This window comes from Calliphora vicina, chromosome 5 (assembly GCF_958450345.1).
Source record: "Calliphora vicina chromosome 5, idCalVici1.1, whole genome shotgun sequence".
Lineage (NCBI taxonomy): Eukaryota > Metazoa > Arthropoda > Insecta > Diptera > Calliphoridae > Calliphora > Calliphora vicina.
The window spans coordinates 33,511,863-33,533,858 of NC_088784.1; the positions used below are offsets into that span (position 1 = coordinate 33,511,863).

At 32.3% G+C, this 21,996-nt stretch overlaps 3 protein-coding genes and 1 long non-coding RNA gene across 4 annotated transcripts in view; 2 read left to right on the forward strand and 2 right to left on the reverse strand.

Annotated features, from left to right (window-relative positions):
* The first annotated feature begins 341 nt into the window (after positions 1–341).
* Rpi (Ribose-5-phosphate isomerase) lies at positions 342–1,391 on the forward strand. The gene has a single exon (XM_065513132.1). The coding sequence runs from the start codon at positions 396–398 to the stop codon at positions 1,227–1,229; it is 834 nt and encodes a 277-aa protein (XP_065369204.1). The 5' UTR covers positions 342–395; the 3' UTR covers positions 1,230–1,391.
* A 1,797-nt stretch (positions 1,392–3,188) lies between these two features.
* LOC135959999 (protein TEX261) lies at positions 3,189–4,382 on the reverse strand. Its single transcript, XM_065511168.1, has 3 exons — positions 4,009–4,382; positions 3,627–3,928; positions 3,189–3,553 (listed from the first exon to the last, which is right to left on the reverse strand). The coding sequence occupies exons 1-3, from the start codon at positions 4,076–4,078 to the stop codon at positions 3,326–3,328; spliced, it is 600 nt and encodes a 199-aa protein (XP_065367240.1). The 5' UTR covers positions 4,079–4,382; the 3' UTR covers positions 3,189–3,325.
* A 1,036-nt stretch (positions 4,383–5,418) lies between these two features.
* On the forward strand, positions 5,419–17,516 carry mahj (LisH and WD40 domain-containing protein mahjong). Its single transcript, XM_065513859.1, has 12 exons — positions 5,419–6,409; positions 10,032–10,182; positions 10,255–10,585; positions 10,644–11,179; positions 11,531–11,803; positions 12,406–13,008; positions 13,075–14,622; positions 14,812–14,932; positions 14,997–15,094; positions 15,164–15,529; positions 16,194–16,254; positions 16,337–17,516. The coding sequence occupies exons 1-12, from the start codon at positions 5,973–5,975 to the stop codon at positions 16,558–16,560; spliced, it is 4,749 nt and encodes a 1,582-aa protein (XP_065369931.1). The 5' UTR covers positions 5,419–5,972; the 3' UTR covers positions 16,561–17,516.
* The window catches only part of LOC135962116 (uncharacterized), a 34,966-nt gene continuing 20,396 nt past the window's right edge, over positions 7,427–21,996 (reverse strand). Inside the window, exon 2 of the long non-coding RNA XR_010576626.1 lies at positions 7,427–7,680. This is a non-coding gene — a long non-coding RNA (uncharacterized LOC135962116). The remainder of the gene's footprint in view (positions 7,681–21,996) is intronic.

The following is a 21,996-nucleotide window of genomic DNA, read 5'->3' on the forward strand; positions in this document are numbered from 1 at the left end:
CATCTCTTCAACTCAGGTACTGCTTTATCGTAAACACTGCTTTATCAAGCAAGGGTTGTTTATGCGTAGAAGTGATGGAACTTATGAATTCAATTTAGTACGCAATTTATTAATATGTCCAAATAATTTTATTTAAGCTACAGAAAAATATGTTTATTAAATTAAAAATGTAGTTAAAGGAATTTTTGTTTTGAGGACTTTTCAATTTAATTTAAAACTAAATATATTTTTATCAATTTTAATTTAATGTCGTGAAAAAAATCGAAAAAAGTACCCTTATGATACTAATCCATCTCATCACTGGTGCGTAAGAAAACCGATTACTTTTTTTATATAAAATTAGCAAGTTTGTGACAATCAAACTTGAAAAAATTAACAAATTATCAATTAAACACATGTCGTTACGCGTTTTCAGTAAACACTTCTCGGCCTGTATAAACAAACGCGTATCAAGTTGTGCGCTTCATAAAACACGTGAATTCCAATTGAGACACTTAACCAGTTCAACAAATATGTCCCTCAACGAAGCCAAACGCATTGCCGCTTATCAAGCTGTGGATGAATGGGTCAAGACCAACACAGCCGTGGGCATTGGTAGTGGTTCAACCGTTGTATTTGCTGTTGATCGTCTGGCTGAACGTGTTAAAAATGAAGGTCTACAAGTGGTGTGTGTACCCACTAGTTTCCAAGCCCGCCAACTTATTGTTGAAAACAATTTAACTTTGGGAGATTTAGATCGTAATCCCCAATTGGATGTAGCCATTGATGGTGCCGATGAAGTAGACAAGGACATGGTTTTGATTAAAGGCGGTGGCGGTTGTTTATTGCAAGAAAAAATTGTAGCATCCTGCGCTGAAAAACTTATAATTATTGCCGACTACACTAAGAACTCTCAAAAATTGGGTGAACAATACAAGAAGGGTGTACCCATTGAAGTAGTACCCATGGCTTATGTGCCCATCAAAGAAAAGGTGCAACAAATGTTTGGTGGAGAGTTGAAATTACGCATGGCTATCGCTAAGGCTGGTCCCTGTGTTACCGATAATGGTAATCTCATTTTGGACTGGCACTTCCCTCAAGACCAACAGTTCAATTGGTCAGATGTCAACAGAGATTTATTGTTGATACCCGGTGTTGTGGAGACTGGTTTATTTGTTAACATGGCCACTAAGGCTTACTTTGGTATGGCCGATGGTGAAGTTAAGACCCAGGAAAAATTATATTTTTAAAGTCTATTTTTTAATAATTAATTTTAAGTGAAAAGAAAACATGATTTTATTTTTGAATGACTTGCCTTTTTTGTTGTTATTGTAAAAAGTACAAGTACAGTGTTGCATTTGTTAACGAAACTCAGCGAAAAATAATAAAATTTTTAAATGTTTTTAAATTAATATGTCTTTGTGATTGAATTTTTATTGACCGCTAAAATAGATATTTAATTAAGATAATAAATGTTAATTAGCAGCAATGATGTCTACTTTACATTTTTTTTAACACAATGCGTGTGTGAAATTGTGAACTCCAGCGATTTTAAAATTCAATCAGCTGTAGAAAAAACTATACTATTGATGTAATTATGACTTATTTTAAGTAACGTATTCCGAAACATAGTTAAGTACACATAGATCAGAAACTCTTCTGTCAAAGACCTTACTCAGTTGTCAAAAACCTAAGTTCCCAATAAGGATTTTTACTGGAATTAAAGTTGAAAGCAAGTGTAATTCAAGTCTTGAATTATAGTCAAACAATTGAATTACAATTGTATTACACTTTATTTCAATGGCATTCTCCATTAAATAGGAAACATAAATTCAAGCCATATGATTTTAGTTTGAAAAATATTTAATTTTGTCAAATATTTTTCAAGTTTAAAGCATAATTACATTTGCATTCAAGTCAAATTCCAACAAAATGTTCAAGTGGTTGAATTGTTGGGGCCTTGGTGCTTATTGGGTTGTGAGAATATAAAAGAAACGTACATGTGTAAAATTTAAATAATTTTCTTGATTTACCTTTGTCTATGAAACTTATTAACGCCGAATTTTATTACTATGCTGACATGAATAAGAAGTTCATGCATGACCTTTTAAGTGAATTTCGGCGAAGGCCCTATAAAGGTCAGTAGTAATGGACAGTTACTTATAGAATTTGATGCAGGAGCATTCTGTGATTATAGACCGTACTCTACAACATTTGGCAGAGTACCTATTGTTTGTACAAAACTTTTTTGTTCCGAATTTGATATCGATTATGCACAAGTTTTCGGGATCAATTATGGACCTATACACACAGAATATGATAAAGTTTTAATAAAACCATTTTCGAATTTTAGACCGAAGTCAATATTTTGATGTGTTTTTACATTAAACTTGTTTGAGTTGAAAATTTATCCCATTTATGAGCAAATGATGGTTCAAAATGATGTTTAAAAGAGACTTGTAGCAATGATATAGCATCATATCTAACATTAAGTATTTATGAGCGTTAAACGGCAATTCCCTAAGTACAGGACTTAGGTATCAACTTCAAATCCTTGGAATGAAAAAGGCACATCTACCGAATTTAATCGAATTATCTTAAAACAGAGCACAAGCTACAGAGTAAACCCTTAGTTATAAAGTTATTGTTATTCTGCACTAATTATGTAGTTTATTGCTAAATTAAGTTATTTTTTAACTTTTAATAAACCAGAGAACGATACTACATTATGGGGGCGGTTATGATATATTTTATTATTGAAAACGATATCATATGCACATGTGATATGAATGAGATGAGAAAATATGATTTGTTATGTTAGGCTTCCTTTTCTTTCATGATTTTATCTTATTTTATTGAAATACATATTATGTAAATAACAGATAACAAATATAATTTTTGATATTCAATAGAAATCAGAATAAAATCAACACGGCGATTTTGCTAACGTTTTTCCATAAAATTATGATAAAGAAAACAAAATCATAATTTCATGGAAAAACGATATCACAAGGAAACGTCAAATTTATTCCGTAAATACTATCGTTTATGATACGAGAACATGTATGTCACCTAGATGATAACATTAAAATATCGTTTGGTTTATTAGAAACGAATAAATTCATAATTTTTATGAAAAATTTAAAAATTAAACTTTCAATAAATATTCCTTATTTGTTTTTGCCATGCACAAAAATTAACCTTAAATCTTTATGCTAATTTTATAGAAATAGTCTTTATTTCGAAAAAATCTGTCTTAAAATCCAAGAAAAACACTTTACTTATTAATATACATTATTCACTCTGAGTTGGGGTTGACCTCCAATAACTTTCAATTTAGTAGAGTTCAAAATGATTTTTTATTTCGACCCGGCATTATGGAGTCTTTTACGTAGTTGAATAATGATAAAAGGCCCTGTTTTTTGCCACGTGAAAAATAATTACTAACCACATCTTGGCCCATGTGATGGTCACTATCACTGATGGTGGTGGGCAGAACATTGTCGTTAGCACTTAAGGAAACGAATAAAGCAAAAGGCACCATCCACAAGCAAATGGTGAAATAGGCTAAAATCTGAAAAGAAAATCATATAAAAATTGTTAATATGTAATTAGGTTCATATATTTGTAAAAAAAATATAACTGACCTGAGTAAATGGATAATATACTGAGGTAAAATGTTGAAAAGCTAACAAATGATTTGCTATTAGACACACCACTGTACCAATAAAGGACAGCGACAAGAATTTAATGAATGGAAAATTACTCATTATAGCTAAATGAAGGAACTGGGTAACAAAACCCATAACCAACATACTCCAGGGTAAGTCATCACAGAATATAAACATAGTATAAACAAACATGGTAAAGCTAATCATCATCATGATGACTTTGCGAGCAGCACTGGTATATTCCTCCACCAATTCAGCAATATAATATAAACCGGCCGCTAAAGAAAGAGATATGTCCAAAATTAGTTCAATTATTAGCATTAAAATTCTACTTTATATGAAAAACATAAACACTTACCTATTGATATTGTTACAAATATTATTTGTAATATTAATGCTATCCAACTTAATATATACATGAAACCCATTTTGTCTGTCCTTTTGCAACAAATATTTTCTTCTTATAGCTGCAATATTTGTTGTTTTTTCTTAGTCACTTTGTTTTGTTTGGTTTTCACCTGCCCAAATTTTGTCAAAATCCTTTTACGTATGTTTGTGTAGTTGTATTGCTGTCAAAATGATGTTATTGTTGAGATTATTACACATTTATGTAATAATTAATAACTTATGTGGCTAGTATTCGTTTATTTTATTATAATTTTAAATAAATACATGTTATTGTTAATGCGGTATAAATAATTTACTACAGGGTATAAATAAAATAGTAAAACGTCATCTTCAGCTGTTTGTCAAAATGCAATAGGCAAATAATTACATATCGAGTAGCTTGTATATATATTATATTTTGAATAGTGTTGGTCAACGGACTAATTTGCTAGGTGCGTTATTAGAGGATTATGGTTGTAACAAAAAGTCGAGTATACGACTTTCTTAAATTTTTGATTAATTGACTCAATTTTATCTATTTTATTTATTCTATATTAATTTAAAAAATATATGTTTGCTGGATTTATTGACAAGAAAAACACATTTTTGCATTAAAGTCGACTTTTATTGTATGTATATCATTATAAAACTGAATTATCTATTTGGGACCTCAAAGTGATTGTAAATTCATAGTGGGTTTTTTGATTTTTCTACTAGTTGAACATAAATTAGAAAATAACAATATGAAGTTTTATATTTTGTAAAATTATAACTTTTGGAAAGATATAAATAAATTCATTATATATTTTTTTAAGTTAAGTTAATTTATCGAGACTTTTTAAACTCTGTAAAGGTTTTCATAAACTTATATTTTATAAATTATGTTTCATTTGTTGTTAATTAAAAATCGGGGAAGATTAAAATCATTAAAAACGGATAGCCGAAATATCCCACTTTGAGACCATGAAACTAGGGCCTACTTCGGTCATTACAGTCTAAGTTCAAAACTCAACTACACATCTAAGCCATTGGATTATTTTGTAAAATTCAGACTATGCGTTAGAAATTACAGATTTAATTTCCAATTTTTTTTCGAAATTCTCCCACGGAGCAGCGTGATTTGACTTTCGATTTTTTTTTTGATTTTTAAATAGTAGTCTTTACCACTTTTGCTAATTTATGTCGACTATTTATCATATTTTAATGTAGAAATGGTTCCCAGATTTAAAGAACATATTCGAAAAACAATTTGTTAAATAAAATATAGACGTTTTCGATTGAATGACTTTTTTCATTAGTCGACTTTTTTTCAATAACGTAATCGATTGTTTGACTTTTCAGTAAAGTCGATTTATGGAACCCTAATTATTTAATAGCGGAATCTGATGCAAAAAAGAAGCGCGTGCGTTTGGTAGACAAACGAAAAATACTTGAAGAAAATCAAAAGAAGAAAAATTTTGCAATTATTAATTTTCAAACAATTTTAATAAAATTAAAAATATTGTATTTTTTGTATTAATTTGTAATGCGTGCAAAGTGTTGTAACAAAAAAAGAGTGATAACAATTTGCGATTAGAAAACAACGGAACAATTGCATCGGAAAGTTGGGAAAACGCAAAAAATTTCACAATTAAAACGTGTCTACTGCAAAGTGAAATAGAAAAAAAGCCATCGCGTGGAAAGAAAAACTAAACAATTTACGGAAATTTCAAACCTCAACTAATAATAGGGAAGTTGTTTTTGGTGGACCAAACAACAATTTCTTAAATTGTTGAAATTCTTAAACTACCAAAAACCACGGAAAAAAAGAAAAGAAAGAGTGGAATTTTTACTATACAAGTGTTAGGTTAGAAACGAATTATCAAAGAGGAATTGAGGAAAATATAAGTGTTTAGTAATAAAAAAAAAATTATAGCAACAACTAAAACAAAAACAATGACAAACAATACAGAAGAATTGCCAATACAACAAAACGATAACAATGAGCAATTACCCGAAGTACAACAGCAGCAGCAACAAGAAGGTGGAGAAGAAGACCAACAGCAAGCAAATGCTAATGATCAAGAAGAGCAACAGGAGGAGCAAGTAAATATGGATGTTGATGACCAGCAGCAAGAACAACCAGCCGATAATAATGAGAATCAAGATGCTGCGGCAGAAGGTGATGCAGCCGAACAAGCCGATGGAGCAGATGGTGAAAATCACAACTCAGATGCAGAAGATGATGACAACGAGCCAGCTGCCGCTGATCCTTTTTATGGCTTCGAAGAATCTGAACCCAATCTTGAGGAAAAAGACATGGCTCAGGTTTTACAATTTTGGGAATCAAAACATACCACATCAGGCTTTGATCCAGTACCAATATTGAAAAGGTTTGTAGTTTCTCATTTCCTTAAATTTTTATCAGCGATTTAATGACGTTTGCGTAAATAAGTGATGAAATCACATGAAAAAAATATTGTTTTTGTTGTGTTCTGTTCATGTGGCGTGGGGAGGAGGTCATAGAGTTATATTGGTTTTTTATATTTGTTGTTTTTGTTATTTTTTTTTTCTAGAATTTATTTGTTGTCTTATTTAAAGAATACGAATTTTTAATTAAAATTTAAAGAAATACATAAATAAGTATTAACGAAAATATGTGCTTATAATAGATATAAGCAGGTATTTCTTCAAGTGGTAGTCCAATATTTATTTTACTAGATTTCGGATATTTTTAGTAAATTTATTTTTTCAATTGTTTTAAGTCAACTTTTGCTATTTTTAATTAGAATAAAAGAGACTTCCAATATTTTTTTTATAAATTATAATAATTTTTTAATGATCAAAAGCCTCCGCAGTTAAAATTGCTATAAAATAGAATGAAATTTAGGCTAATGCCTAGTAATTTGTGAAAATTATTTTGAGGCTAAGCCGGCTTCCGATATTCTACATTATTTACATACATATTTTTAGTTACCATTGAAGTAATAAATCGGTCTTTTGATTATGATCATATTCGGTAATACTCTTTAGAGTCATTTGAACATTTAAACGAATAAAAATTGAAATGTCCAAAGGTTATGTGTTTACTGAATATGTTCAAAATCGGAATACCAAAGGTTAAAAACATGTGAAAAAATCATAAAAGGTTTCATTTTTAAAAAACATTTTCTGGAATCAATTTAATAATCAACTGTATCCTTTGAAATATTTTGCCATTCCCTTGTAACAGAATCTTATAAATATTCTTTCATGGTATAATTTTGTGTCCGTATTTTGCGATCTATAATTTCCCGTAGGTTTACTATGACACTTCGAAACACCTACCTCATTGGAGGTGTTTTTGGCGTAATTGTAATGCTGGATTCTCCAAACTAGAGACGAGACATATTTTCCTCAACGTATTGATATTTTTTTTTTCATTTATTTATTGTATCTTTATTACTTGATGAACTAACAATAAGTATTTCAAAACTTATATCTAATAACTTTTATTCAATTAGTCCAGCCAGTGTATCCTTAATGATATGAATAGGACCCATACCTTGACCTAAAAAATAGTTCCACATCATAATAATGGCTGTCTTATTTGTGTACTTGGGGTACACTTCCTTCGGACGCCCTACAAATGTTCTCCCATATCTTCAATTGTATTTGGATTCATCTGAAAAGAGAACAGTCCATTTCAGTCCCGACCACTTTAAATGTTCTTAGGCAAATTGTATAAGGTTTTTCTTAGAAATAAAATGACAACTCATTTGACCTGTGCTTAATTAACAGTGTGAAATTATTTTTCAATTTTACATTATTGTAAACACACCGGCGAGTAATTTTCAAAAATTGTCAAACTAATTTAATTATCATGTTTTGGAGTAGTTTTACTGCTGAAATATTTAAACCCTACACCACCATAGTGGGGAGGGTATAATGCGTTTGTGCAGATGTGTGTAATGCCCAAAAATATTAATGTAAAAGTATACCGATCGACTTATAATCACTTTCTGAGTCGATTAAACGATGTCCGTCCGTCCGTCTGGTTGGCTGGCCGGCTGGCTGGCTGTCCATATAAACCTTGTGCGCAGAGTACAGGTCGCAATTTTGAAGATATTTCTATAAAATTTGGTACATATAATTTTTAATTGAAATTGGCTGAAATCGGTCCATTATTTCACCTAGCCCCCATACAAATGTCCTCCCGAAATTGGACTTTATCGGTCATAAATGTTTAATTTATATACAGTGAGTGTCACTCAAAATCGTACAACATATTTTTTTATTAAATATTATGAAATTATACAGGCAATAATAGGTGATTATATAAAAAATTAAAAGTCATTTTATTAATTGAAACAAAAAATATGTATTTCAACAAAAAAGTTAACAAAACCTCAATTCGTTAAAAAAAATATTGATGAAAATTAAAGAACATCACAAAATTCATATTTCACTTAAATTCGTACAATTATATTAAATTATAATTAAAACTTTAAAAATTAAAAAAAATGTTAATATTAAATAATCCTAATACTTTGTAGGCTATCATTTGCTATTTTTTAGTGCCTTTACGATTTTAAATGAAGCGTTGATATTCTGGGCACTGACAGTCTTACCCAATTTTTTTATTTGTGGATAAGGGCAATTAAAATTATACCCAATTTTCTGATAGGTAATAGCACACACAATATAAAAATAGCATTTTAAAATATTTCCAAAATATCAACTTTCTAAAACTAATGAATAAAATTTGACTACGATGGTGTACGATTTTAAGTGACATTCACTGTATGTATCTACACAAATTTCGCTCCAAATAAGTTTTATATATACAAAATTCATGTCACCAAATTTTGTTACGATCGGTCCATAATTAGTCATAGCTCCCATATAGACCCGCTTCCGAAAATAACTTTAACGTGCTTAAATCACTTAAAAATGTTGGTATATACACAAAATTCAACATAAATAACTTTCATATAGACATAAATCACACGACCTAATTTTATGGTGATCGGTCCATTATTGGTCATAGCTCCCATATAAGGCCCACTTCCGAAAATCACTCACGAATATAAATTATTGATATTTTTACTCATTTACTTGGTGTAGGGTATTATATGGTCGGGCTTGACCGACCATACTTTCTTACTTGTTTTTTCTACAAATGTTCTCCCATCACTGCCTTTTCAATTATATTTGGATTCAGTTGAAGAGAGAAACGGTATACTATTTCAGTCCAGGGGTGTTACTGAGTAACTCAATCCGAATACGAAAATGTTCGAAAATGTGTGCTAAATGCATTGTAATTCGAAAAGATTTTCTTTCGAATCGAATTAGGGAGTAACCCCCCAGACCAGTTTAAATGTTGTTACGCAAATTATATATGTAAGTTTTTTTTTTGGAAATTAGACTCAATTGTCGAGAATTAATTTCCAAAACTATTTTAGAATTTCTTAACAATTTAAACTGTCCTCAAACGAGCGTTAGACCTATTCCAGATTAGGAAAATTTGTCAAAAGTATTTCCAAATATAAAAGATTATAAAATGGCATCAAAATATTCTTAATGAAACTAATCGATAAAAGAAAATAATTTATGTCGTAATCAGTAGAATCGGTATTGGAACAGAAACATCGTTATTTTATTCAGTTATTTGCTAGTTTTTACATCATACATATTTTACTCAGCGTGAAAGAATTTTCATAAGAAAATAAAATATGGTCAGAAAGTATAACAGTAACAAGCCGGAAAAAATTATAAAAAAGTTTTCATTATAAAAACAGGTTTACCGACACAAAAAACGAGCAAGTCGAATTATTCGAATATACATAACATTCGAATCCGGTGGGGTTTTGAAAAAAAACCATTGTCACTCATAGTATTTGATGGGATGTGAAACAGTACAGTCTTAAACCTTTAAGCTGGGAGATCATGAATCTATCAGTCAGTCTCTCAAGAACTTATTAACACTGTTTTAGTAAATATAGATAAACTTATTAATTTTACTCCTTTTTATAGATTGGCTGAAATTTTTGAAAAAGAAAAAGAAATTTACATGCGTAAAGACCCTGATCCATTCGATGAACGTCATCCCTATCGCACAGATCCCAGCTGCCAATTTGGTTTTCTACTTAAACAGCTATTTCGCAAAGATCATTTTATGAAAAAGGTAATTTTATATTAAATATTTAATTTAAAACTTTTCAAGTTTTGTAATTTAATTGTTTTTCTCTTTTTACAGTTGGTTAATGATTATTTGCGTGATAACTATTTTACACGTCAAAGTATCCAAAAAAGTTCTTATGAATTAAATATTTTAGCATTGCGTTTAATATTGGTCATAATGCCGGGCCTAGAAACGACAGCCGTTTTTCAGGTGGAGTTTGATAATCTCATTAATCGTATATATGGCTGGGCCGAAGACAGTATTGAACCTTTGCAAAGTTATGCCACTGGCTTATTGGCTGCCGCTATGGAGGTAACCGATATAGCCATAACATTTCGTGATATGAACACACGTTTAGTGCCCAAAATGATAAAACGTTTGCACATGCTGCAGGCCATACATAAAAGTAAGTGTTAATGAAATTAAATCAAAAATATTCTATATTTATTATTTGTTTATTGCAGCCATTCTACAACCTCCCGCCTCTACGGAGCCTCTATCATCCGCCAATAATTCCATAGATGGTAATCTGGGCGGTAATACGCCTGTAGAACGCATACTGCCAAATTGGATGGCCGGCTCAGCACCGCAATCACCCCAGCGTTTAGATGACAGCACGGCCAGTTCACGTTGTCACAACAGCAGTGTCCTGGATACCTTTGTGAACACTTCAAATATGTCCACGCTATTGGAAAATAGTCGTGATGCTTTTCCAGGCAACAATGCTGGTCGTTATTATAAGAAAATGTATATTTCCATACATCCACCTTCGGCCGAGACCAGTCAAATGCTTATACTACGCTATCTTACTACCATGGGAGAATATCAGGAGTTTTTAGGCTTGGTTTTCGAACACAATGCCATGCAGTTGATTTTCGGTTATATCGAAAATTTGGATAGACGTGATACGTGTTTGGCCTTCGAGGCTCTGAAATATTTGGCTTCACTTTTATGTCATAAGAAATTTGCTCTAGAGTTTATATCGCATGGTGGTTTAGAGGTGAGTTATGGTGTATTTTTTTTTTCATAATTTTTTTTTTATAATTGAAACCTATTTTGAAGACTCAGATGTATTTCTTTTTATCCTTTACAATGGGAGTGATGAAAGTATGTCAATACTTTCCTAATTTTTACTTTATTCATTCGAGATCCTTTTTGATAATGATGTCCATCCAGAACTTAGTAAAATTAGTGAAAGTTATGAACTAAAATAAAATCATTAATTTTTTTTTTTTAAATTTTTTACCAGAATAGTTTTAGGAAAATTGCAATTAATAGAGAACAAACTATTATTTAACCTTAATTATACTTGTTTTTTTTATAATATACAAATTTTCTTATTATTTTTCAGCGCATTTTGAAAGTTCCTCGCCCCAGTATTGCCGCTACTGGAGTTTCTATCACTTTATATTATTTGGCTTATTCGGAGGATGCAATGGAGCGCATTTGTACCATGCCAAAATATTTAATCACCGAATTGGTAAAATATGCCTTGTGGATATTGGGTCATTCGTACGATTCGGGAAAATGTCATGCTACCATGTTCTTTGGTTTGAGTTTTCAATTTAAAGTCATGTTAGATGAATTTGATGCTCAAGATGGTCTAAGAAAACTATACAATGTGGTAAGTAGAATTTTTACAAATAAAAAGTAGAAGTGTATGCGGGATTCACTCTTCAAATTAAACTATCCTTGTAAACGTAGCAAGTTTTGCAAAAATGCTACAGTTTAAAACAAGTTGGACTTTGTTTGAATTAATTTAAATTTAGTTTTCAGTTTAGAGCATTTAAATAATAAATTCTTTAAAAATCTTTAAAATTTAAATTTTTTATTTCGAAATTGGAAAATATTTGAAATTGGACTCAAATAAATCTAAAATTATTTTCTTTTAAGAATCATCATGATTTGTAGATTATTTTATCATAAGATCGAATTTTCGGATTTAATTTCGAATTTTCGAACATGTTCGAATTTTGCTTGTTTATGCCTGATCTACAGAATATTTTAAAAGCTTTAAAAAATTTTCGAACATAAGATCGAAAATTAATTTGAATTTCGAATTAATAATGCAATATTACTCCTTTAAATTGAATAAATAATGCAATTAAAATACAAAAACAAACTTATGTTCTGAGTGGAATATGAATCATATTTGGCCCTAAGGGCTTGATTCTAAATAAATGAAATAAATAAAATAAAATAAATACATTAATTTTCTTTTCTCAGATTTCCGTCTTGAAAATCCTCAATCCCTCCAACAATGATGATGACGACAACAATGAACTGAACGAAGATGTTGAATGCGCATCTAGACAAATGGTCCGTCATGTGTGTGTGGCCCTAAAGCGTTACATGGAATCACATCTCTTCTATAAATACAACAACTTTATGTGCCAGCAGTATCCTGTATCCAGTGAATTTAATCGCAACATTACAAAAGCTGCCAAATCCACCGTTGAACAAATAAACGAACAGATACGTACGCTACAGGAAAATACCTCGGTGCGAGCACATTGGGCACCGGTAGATCAACTTTTGAAATTGGGCGGCATAACATTACTGCTGAAAATTATTGCATTCTCTTATGACTGGAACAATGGTGGTCGTTCGGAAACTGTGCGCACTGCTTTGGATGTTCTATCGATTTGCTGTGTTATACCACGTGTGTATGTGGCGTATTGTGATTTACTGGAATTGCCCGATCATGCCACCACCTCGGGTATTTATTCCATATTGGGGGCCGCTGCTGGTGATATTGTGCCAGATGCCGATGTCCAGAAATCGGCTTTGGCTGTTTTGTGTAACTGTGTGTGCTCGCCCATAGCCAGGGTAAGTTAAATAATAAACTAAACTCTTTGTAAACTAATATTTTTCTTTTTTGTTTTCCTCTTTTAGAAAGAACCCAACAGTCTTATCAAATGCTTTGGTTCATCCAGGAAAAATAAACACAATAACAAATACAGCGAGGAGCTGGTGGAAAAGGTTTGGGAATCTGTTTGCTCCAATAACGGCATTATCGTTTTACTTTCTCTTATGCAAATAAAAACACCCATCACCGATGCTGATTGCATACGCGGCATGGCCTGTCGTGCTCTAGCCGGTCTAGCACGTTCGGAGCGTGTCAAACAGATTGTGGGCAAATTGCCGCTCTTTGCCAGTGGTCAGATACAAACCTTGATGCGTGATCCCATACTGCAAGAGAAGAGATCCGAGCATGTTATATTCCAGAAATATGCTTTAGAACTGCTGGAACAAGTGTCCGGTAAGACGAAGCCCTTCAGTCACCAGCTGGATCCCACCTTGGCCAATATACACAAGGCAAATATTATAGCACAAACGAAAATACAATATAACGAGCAGCAATTGTATCAACTGATCTATGATCATTTGGAATTCAAAGGTCTCTCACAAACAGCTCAAATGTTGCAAAAGGAAGCCGGTCTGCAACTGCCCTCAACAACCACAAAAAATTTTCATCAATCGCCGTTTGATTACAAAGTGTTGCCCACAAGTTCCATAGCACGCAATCGTTTGCGCAATCGCATGCAAGATGTTAATCAAGCCATAAACAGTGCTTTGAATCAAACACCACCTAGCAGTCTAGGGCCCGGCAATGGAGAATTATTAAATGGCAGTTTTAGCGAAGATCAGGTCATGAATACGGTGACTCCCATTAAACTGGTCAAGAAAACGGAGAAAACAAATCCACCGTCTAGTGCCACCTTAGGCGCTGCTGGCGGATCCGTTCCAAAGTCGGTCTTAAACAATGCCAACCAACAAAGATCACTGCAAAAGCAAATTTCCGTTGTGGATCCAAACAGCTTAATGGAAGTGGGTTCGCCACCATCCTCTACTGGTATTTCCCTGGGTACCATTGTCACCGAATACTTAACGAATCAACATGCTTTGTGCAACAATCCCATGACAACATGTCCCCAATTCGATTTGCTAACACCACATAAATGTCCCGATCCCAAACCCAATCGTGTTTTAGGTGATAATCTCAATGTGACCAATCGTTTCTTCAGAGCACAAGCTGGATACAACACCCGCAAAATGAATCGTCGTTTTGTGCACTCATACTTTGCTCCCTGGCGAACAATACGTTCCACAGATAGTAACGAGATAAACTTTTCCTCCTGTCACATTGTACAAAGTTCCGATCTACTCTTAGTGGGCACTCATCAGGGAGAGGCTAAAGCATTCAATATAAATCATGGCACCGAAGAATTTTCATCACGTTGTCACAGTTATATTATTGATTCCATACAATCGAATCGTACCGGAGACTTGGTTTTGACTTCGGCCAGTTGGCGTTCGCCCTTGAGTGTTTTGTGGTCGATCAAGGACAATGATTTTGCGTCGAAAATACAATTCAATGATGAGTTTTATTGTGAATTTAGTAAATTGTCACAAGACAAAATCATAGGCACACAAAATGATGTAAGTATGCATGTATATTTTTTTTAGAGTTCGAGCGATTGTCCAAATTTTGCTCGAACACTGGCTGAAAACAAATTTTTGAACAAAAACAAATATTCCGCCGAACTCTAATATTTTTGTTTATTCCGCCGCGCCGAAATTTAATTCTGGCCATAATTTCAATATTTATTTTTATACTTCTTCTTTTAGTGTTGTACGATTTACGATATAGCCAAGGGCCAACTGATATCAACATTTACGCCTACTTTGGGTAGTCAATATAGTAAAAATCGAGCTACATTCTGTCCCACCGATGAATTGGTTTTATCAGGTTTGTCCTAGTATTAGTTTTCCTAATAAGAAGGCATTTTCATAACTTTATTTTTATTTTGCAGATGGTGTTCTTTGGGATGTAAGATCGGGCAAAGAAATACATAAATTTGATAAGTTAAATCAATCCCTATCAGGTGTCTTCCATCCAAATGGTTTAGAGGTAAGTAGGCAGTTATTTTCCTTGAAAAGTGTAAAACTCAAACCGCAACAAACTTGTATTGTCTTGTAGATAATTTCGAATACCGAAGTATGGGATTTGCGCACATTCCATTTGCTGCAAACGGTGCCGGTTTTGGATCAGTGTCTTTTGAAATTCTCCCCCTTGAATACTATATATGGAATACGGTTGGAAATGGAATATCGCAACGATTTTGATGATGCGACCAATTATGATACGAGCTTTAAGGTCCTGGATGCCTACGACTATTCGTCGATATCGACAATAGATGTTAAACGCAGTCTTTTCGATTTGAGTGTCAATGGTAATGGCAGTCTGATTGCTTTGGTGGAGGATCAGCCGTCGTATGAGGCGAAATCGGAAACATTTGTGAAAATATATTGTGTGGGCATGAAGAAGACGGAACACGACGAAGAGGTGTGTGATATGAATACTGAAAATATTGTTAACAACAGTAGTTCTAACCAATTACCGAACTTGACCCGTTTGTATGAGAATGCGGGTGGAAGTGATGGTGGTATGGGTAGGACAACTGGTAGAGAAGGGGCTAGTGTTAGCCTTTTCGGAACGACGGCTGCCAGTGGCAATGGCGGCGTCGGTGGTCATGCTGCGCCGCGCCCCAGGGCTGCTGGCGGCGTTAACGATGTTGGTGTTGGAATCGGTGGTGGCGGCGGAGGTGGTGGTGGTGGTAATGGTAACGGTGTTGTGGGTAATGGAGTTGCGAATCCTATAGAAGTTAGGAATGCAAATCAATTTGCTATAAGATGGCATGGCAATAATGTCGAAATAGTGCCGCCACATTTAGTGGGACAGAGACAGCGTCAGTCACAGATACAACCTCAGCCACAGCCACGTAATCATCATCAACAAAACCGCTCCATGAACAATAGCAATAACAACAATAACAATCGTGACGCTGACCTAAGAGCAGCATTAGAGCCAGACCCTGTCGATGAATTTGGCGGTGGTCGTGAAGGCAATGGCGGCGCGGGCGCAGCACAGGCCGATGTTAATAATGATCTCAATGATGATTTGTTTGATTTGGATGATATAGCAATAAATTTATTGTCTCTGCTTGTAGGAAGATGAAGAGGAGTGTGAGTCCGACGAGGACAATTCAGACAGTGATGCCTCAGGCAATGGTAATCTAACATTAAAATACATACTTAAAAGAAGAACAAAAAACACTAATATTGAGTTTAATTTTTTTTAATTATTTTGCAGTATTTGGTTTACGGACTGATGATCAAATGCGTAATGGCAGACGACGCCGCAATGAAGAAGAGGATGATGACGACGACGATGATGATGACGACGACGACGATGATGACGACGACGATGATGATGACGATGACGACGATGATGATGACGACGATGATGATGCCGGCTGGATAGATATTGATATAGATGATGATTTACCTTTAAATAGTTTTCGTTTACTCGACTAGAATTCCAAATTCTACATCTCTGCAAAACAAAGCAATTTTCATTCTACCTTTTCTCTACCCTCAACCCCTCACAAATCCAGTGTCTGTCTTCAACCTTCTTCTTCTTCTACTTCTGCCATTTGTATAGCAAAAACAAAACAAAATATGAAGATACCAACAAACCAATACTCTATTGGTCAAATTTGTTACATGTCAACAAAATTTTAACAGGAACATGAACAATTTTTCTCTCCTTCTATCTTCCCTAGTTAAGAAATGCCTGTTCATTCATTTATTGTTTGTTCTTCTATGAAAACAAATCATTAATAAATTATTTTTCTTTTTTTTTTTAACCAATAGCCCCTAAAAACATTTTTAGTCTTAAGTATTGTTTAATTATAAAATATTTACATATACTATACAATATATTCATTTTTCTTTACAACATTTAACATTTTACTTTTACTTATTTTTTTTGTTACATAATTAAATAATTTTTTTATATTTTAATTTAAATATTATTTAATAATTTAGAATGTGTACAAAACCAACCATCCTTTCAAATACGTTATTTTATTTCGAATTATTTGTAGTTCTGTGCAAGTTTATTGTTACATTTCTTTTTAAATAACTAAGGCAAATTTTGAATGATTATTATTTTGTATGTAAAAAACAAATTTGCAAAAATACTAAATATATATAACAATTTTAATACAAATGATAAATCTATATTTAATATATTGTCTAACAAAAAAAAAAAAGAAAGAAAATAAAAAGTTTAACATATAAAAATTATTAAATAATACAAACAAAGATTAAAACATAAAAACATTAAATAATAATAAAAAATAATAATAGCAGTTGTATGTAATTTAAGTCAATATTTGATGAACATTTAAACAAAGAAATTGTATAACAATTTACTTGCATTTTTTATAAGCAAATAAAAAAATAATGAAAAAGAAATTTATTTAAAATTATCAAGTGTGTTTTTTCAATTCGTGTATATATACGAAATATATGAGAGATTCATTGAAAATAGGTACGAAAAAAAATATTTTATTGTGAGTGGTAAGTATATATAGGAGTGACAATACATTGGAAACTTTTTTTAAATTAGATTCCGTAATTTCGGTTTTCAAAAACATAAACTTTTATATTTCTTAGATAAATTAAAATTTACTAGGTTTTCTATTAAAATATACCAGACAACCTCGATTTTTGACCAATATCTGGATTAATAAGTCATTAATATAGACAATATGGATATCTAATGATAGATATTTTTAAGTCCCTAGCAATGACGTATATAAATGAGACCATAGTAAGTTGGACCTACAATGGGTCAAAATCGGAAAAAATATTTTTTAACCCGATTTTCGCTAAATATTAAAAAAAATAAATTTAAAAAAAAAACAAAAAAATTTAAAAAAACAAGTCGAAATTTTATTTTCAAAAAAAAGAAAAACAACTTGAAAAAAAAAATAAATTTTGTTTACCTAAAAATATTTAAAATTTTTATTTTGAAGTATAATTTGGTGAAGGGTAGATAAGAGCTCTCTTATTAAAAATTTGTATTTATAATTTCAAATTATTTATAGAATATCGGTAACGGTATTTTCGATAATATCAATAACGGTAATTGCAGTTATATCGGTAACGGTAGTTGAGGTGAAAGGGTATTTTAGCTTTGTTTTTTTTTAGCTATGATTTTAGAGGGCAATAGTTGCGCTTGTGCCACTTTGCATTCGAATATCACGAAATGGGTTATGAATAAATGTAAAATGTCTTTATATTTGGTTGTTTCCCTATGTATAAACACAGTGTTTTCTAGAAAATTTAATTTGTTGGTCTACGTGGACCTTGCGGTGGAAGTGCCCATATTCTTTTTGTTTTTTTAGTCTTCTTTCTTGCAGTAGTTTAAAAGATTCTACTGTTTTGCCAATGCTAAAAGGTATAGCCACATTATATTTTTTTATTTATTTCCATAACAGCTATTAATTCATTTTTGATAAACTTTGATACTTAAAAACACTGAAATTTACTATCCGCCCAATTATGAATAAAAATTCCGCGGGAGTTTTTCCCCTTTTTTAATTTTTCCTATTCAAATTCAATTGGAAAAAACTCCCGGGGAACAAACGTCATTGCTAAGGACTTAAAAATATCTATCATTAGATATCCATATTGTCTATATTAATGACTTAGTAATCCAGATATTGGTCAAAAATCGAGGTTGTCCTGGTTTTTTCCTTATATCTCAGCCATTTGTGGACCGATTTTCACGATTTTAAATAGCAACCGAGCCGGAAGATATTGATGTATGTAAGTTATTTGGGGGCTTCGGAAAGTTGATTTCAACAGACAGACGGACATGGCTTAATCGACTCCGCTATCTATAAGGATCCAGAATATATATACTTTATAGGGTCGGAAATGAAAAATGTAGAAATTACAAACGGAATGACAAACTTATATACATATACCCTACTTACGAAGGTGAAGGGTATAACTAGCTTGACCCGTTGCGCTTCGATACCCCTGTTGCAGTACAATAAACGTTTAAAGTGACTACACTCTAGATTACTTAGAGACACTTAATTGACAATTGTCTTCACATTAGATTAGTTAGTGACAACTACTTAATTTAATTTTCTCCATTTGTATGTTTATTGACTTGTTCTGGAAAATGTGTACACATAACATTGCAAACATTATTTTTCTAAGCTTATATTTAATATTGAATTTGAATAGGAAAAATGGGAAAAAGGAAAAAAACTCCCGGGGAATTTTTTTCATAATTGTGCTGATTAAGAAAAATGAGAAGAGGCAATATATTAAAAACTTAAAATTTCCGAGTTTTAACAGGAATTTTTTGATTTTTTTCTTTACAAACTGAAAATTTAGAATTGAATAAAAAAATCAGCCAAATCACTCCAACCGTTCTCACGTGACGCGATTATATACATGGACCATTTCATATTTATATATCGGGGATTTCATGTCAAGTGAACCAATTTTTGAAATCGATGTCTTCCGATCGGTATGAAATTTGCACAAGGTTAGTTGTATTGGATAGAACTCCAGAACTCTCTGAGATAGATGGGGTCAAAATTTTACATTTTGGCCAAACAGATGTTTTTTCTCATCCATGTAACTTATTACCTATTGTTCTTGGCAAAATGTGTCCCAAATAGTTTAGATAGCTATTTTTTGAATCTTTCGAGAACAAAAATTAAAAAAAATGTTGTTTTCCCGATCCGAAGACTTCAAAAGTTGGTTCACTTGACATGAAATCCCCCATATATATAAGATACTAGCTGAACCCGGTCCGCGTTGCTGGCCTCGATTTTAATATACAGTGTCGGACCAAGTCGGTGATACAACCTTCAATGTTAATACATGTGGTGGCATTTCGGCTGGTTCCAATGAATTCAAAAACTCGTTATTCGTTCATTACTGTGTCAGTCGATTTGTATTTTATTGTGTCGCCAGGCACTTTCAACTGTATTTGGTCATCATCATTTTTGATGCAAAAATTGCACGATACAAGTAATACTTGTAAAATATTTGAGCATGGGAGGTGGAATAATTTGTGTATATATGGAACTTATTTGTGTTAAATTATATTTTACTACAAATATGTTTAACCCTTTGACGACGAAGAATTTTCTGGTGGAAATTTTTAAAATTTTTTTGCGGATTCTTACTCGGAAAGGTGACATTACGAGACTAAAGTGTTGTCAAAATTTAAAAATTATTACTCCTTCTACGAGAAAAATCATGGGACATATGTGTCCCATTCGTCGCCGAAGGTAAAAATTTAGGAACAAATGCATTGAACAATTAAGAGCTTTTTTTCGTTTCAAAAATTAGAGTACTGCTTTATTTACATTGTAAAACCAATAAAATCGAACATTGGCAATAGGTGTTCCCAAACATAAAGCTGCCCAAGAATTTTTAGTTAAATTTCAGAAGAAAAAAGCCAATCAAAATTACGTTTCGAAAGCTTATACCGACCCTGATTGCATATACGGGCAGGTTTTATAACCAAGGGTATTTTAGAAGTGTTTAATACAGTTTGAGAGTTCGACACACTAATATAGTACATAATTCCCAAACGAAACGTTTTTGTGAACAGAACCGTATAATATTGTTACGAAATTGTACTTGAATTCAAATATAACGATTTTAAGGGCTGATTTAAAAGTAGCATAATGCTTTCAAATAACAGTGCTGTAATAGAAAACTGTAACATATCTGTGGGCATTATTAAATAAAAGCTTTCAGTTGATTTGATCGTAAGTTGGCAACGCTGTATTCGAATATTCAGTTAAAGAACATTGTAGAAAGTACACCACAGATGGCGTATGATCTAGAATATTCGAACTTTGACAGTTAAAGAGCAATCTAGAAGGCAGATGGCAGTGTTATAAATAGTGGCAGAGGTTGCAGTTGTTAGTGAGTTTATCAGAGACGCTTTTCGAATAAACATCATCTAAGTGCCTTAAAGTGTGTTGTGTTTTTCAAGTAAATTCGTGTACATTATAAATTGTGTCTGTAATTCTGAGAATTTATAAACGTGTATAAAAAACTTTGAGTTTACTAAACGGCTTTTATTTGCAATCAAAAGTATCCGGTTTATTTAAAGGTAATAAACCAAACGTTTTGAAAAGGTTAAAACGTAACAATATTTTCCATAAGTAAAGAAGAATTGAAGAAGAATGAGTATCCACAAATTGGCAGAAATAAAATTGTACTGGTCTACGATGGTATATATTCAGTACCGTTTATGTCCAAGGTTATGATTTGAGACAGTTTTGAAAATATTATTTCAAGCTTACATTTTGCTAACAATGCTGAACAGCTAAGCCGTCGACCCATTATACCATTGAGCCCTCAAAATAGACCAGTAATAAATAATTTCAACTCAGCATTTGGAAAAACTTTGACCCAAGGCAAATAATTATCAGTCTATAGACGAGCATATGGTAAAATTTAAGGGGCGCAGTATATGAAAGACAAACTCATAAGCTGGAGAGTCGTTACGAGTTTAATTGGTTATTTATATAAAACTGATATATGTATGTATACACAGGCAAAAAGGCACAGAGAGAGGTTGACATTGGCGAATCCGTGGTTCAAGATATGACAGCAGACCTACAAAATATTATATTTCGATAACATTTCCAATAATACAATCAATATTATTATATAAACTTATGATCAATCGAAGATCAGAATTTATGTTCGTCTGTTTTTTGATGGATGTAGCTGGACATTATCAAACAAGATAGAATGCAGGAGTCAGGATAAAGAACTGAATTGATAGTCGAACAACCACAATTTGTGTGGATACCTACAGTGGTGGCCAGCTATTTAAGACAAATACTTGAATTTTTTTCATCAACTGAATTTTAAGTGCGATAGCGACAAAACGAAAGGACCTAAGGGTAT

Bases quoted from the DNA above. Each gene is read 5' to 3' on its own strand.
- Rpi (XM_065513132.1), top strand. From the start codon at position 396: ATGTCGTTACGCGTTTTCAGTAAACACTTCTCGGCCTGTATAAACAAA.
- mahj (XM_065513859.1), top strand. From the start codon at position 5,973: ATGACAAACAATACAGAAGAATTGCCAATACAACAAAACGATAACAAT. The intron at 6,410-10,031 runs GTTTGTAGTTTC...TCCTTTTTATAG, and splicing joins CCAGTACCAATATTGAAAAG to ATTGGCTGAAATTTTTGAAA. The intron at 13,009-13,074 runs GTAAGTTAAATA...TTCCTCTTTTAG, and splicing joins TGTGCTCGCCCATAGCCAGG to AAAGAACCCAACAGTCTTAT.
- LOC135959999 (XM_065511168.1), bottom strand. From the start codon at position 4,078: ATGGGTTTCATGTATATATTAAGTTGGATAGCATTAATATTACAAATA. The intron at 3,929-4,008 runs GTAAGTGTTTAT...CTCTTTCTTTAG, and splicing joins ATTTGTAACAATATCAATAG to CGGCCGGTTTATATTATATT. The intron at 3,554-3,626 runs GTCAGTTATATT...TTTTCTTTTCAG, and splicing joins TATATTATCCATTTACTCAG to ATTTTAGCCTATTTCACCAT.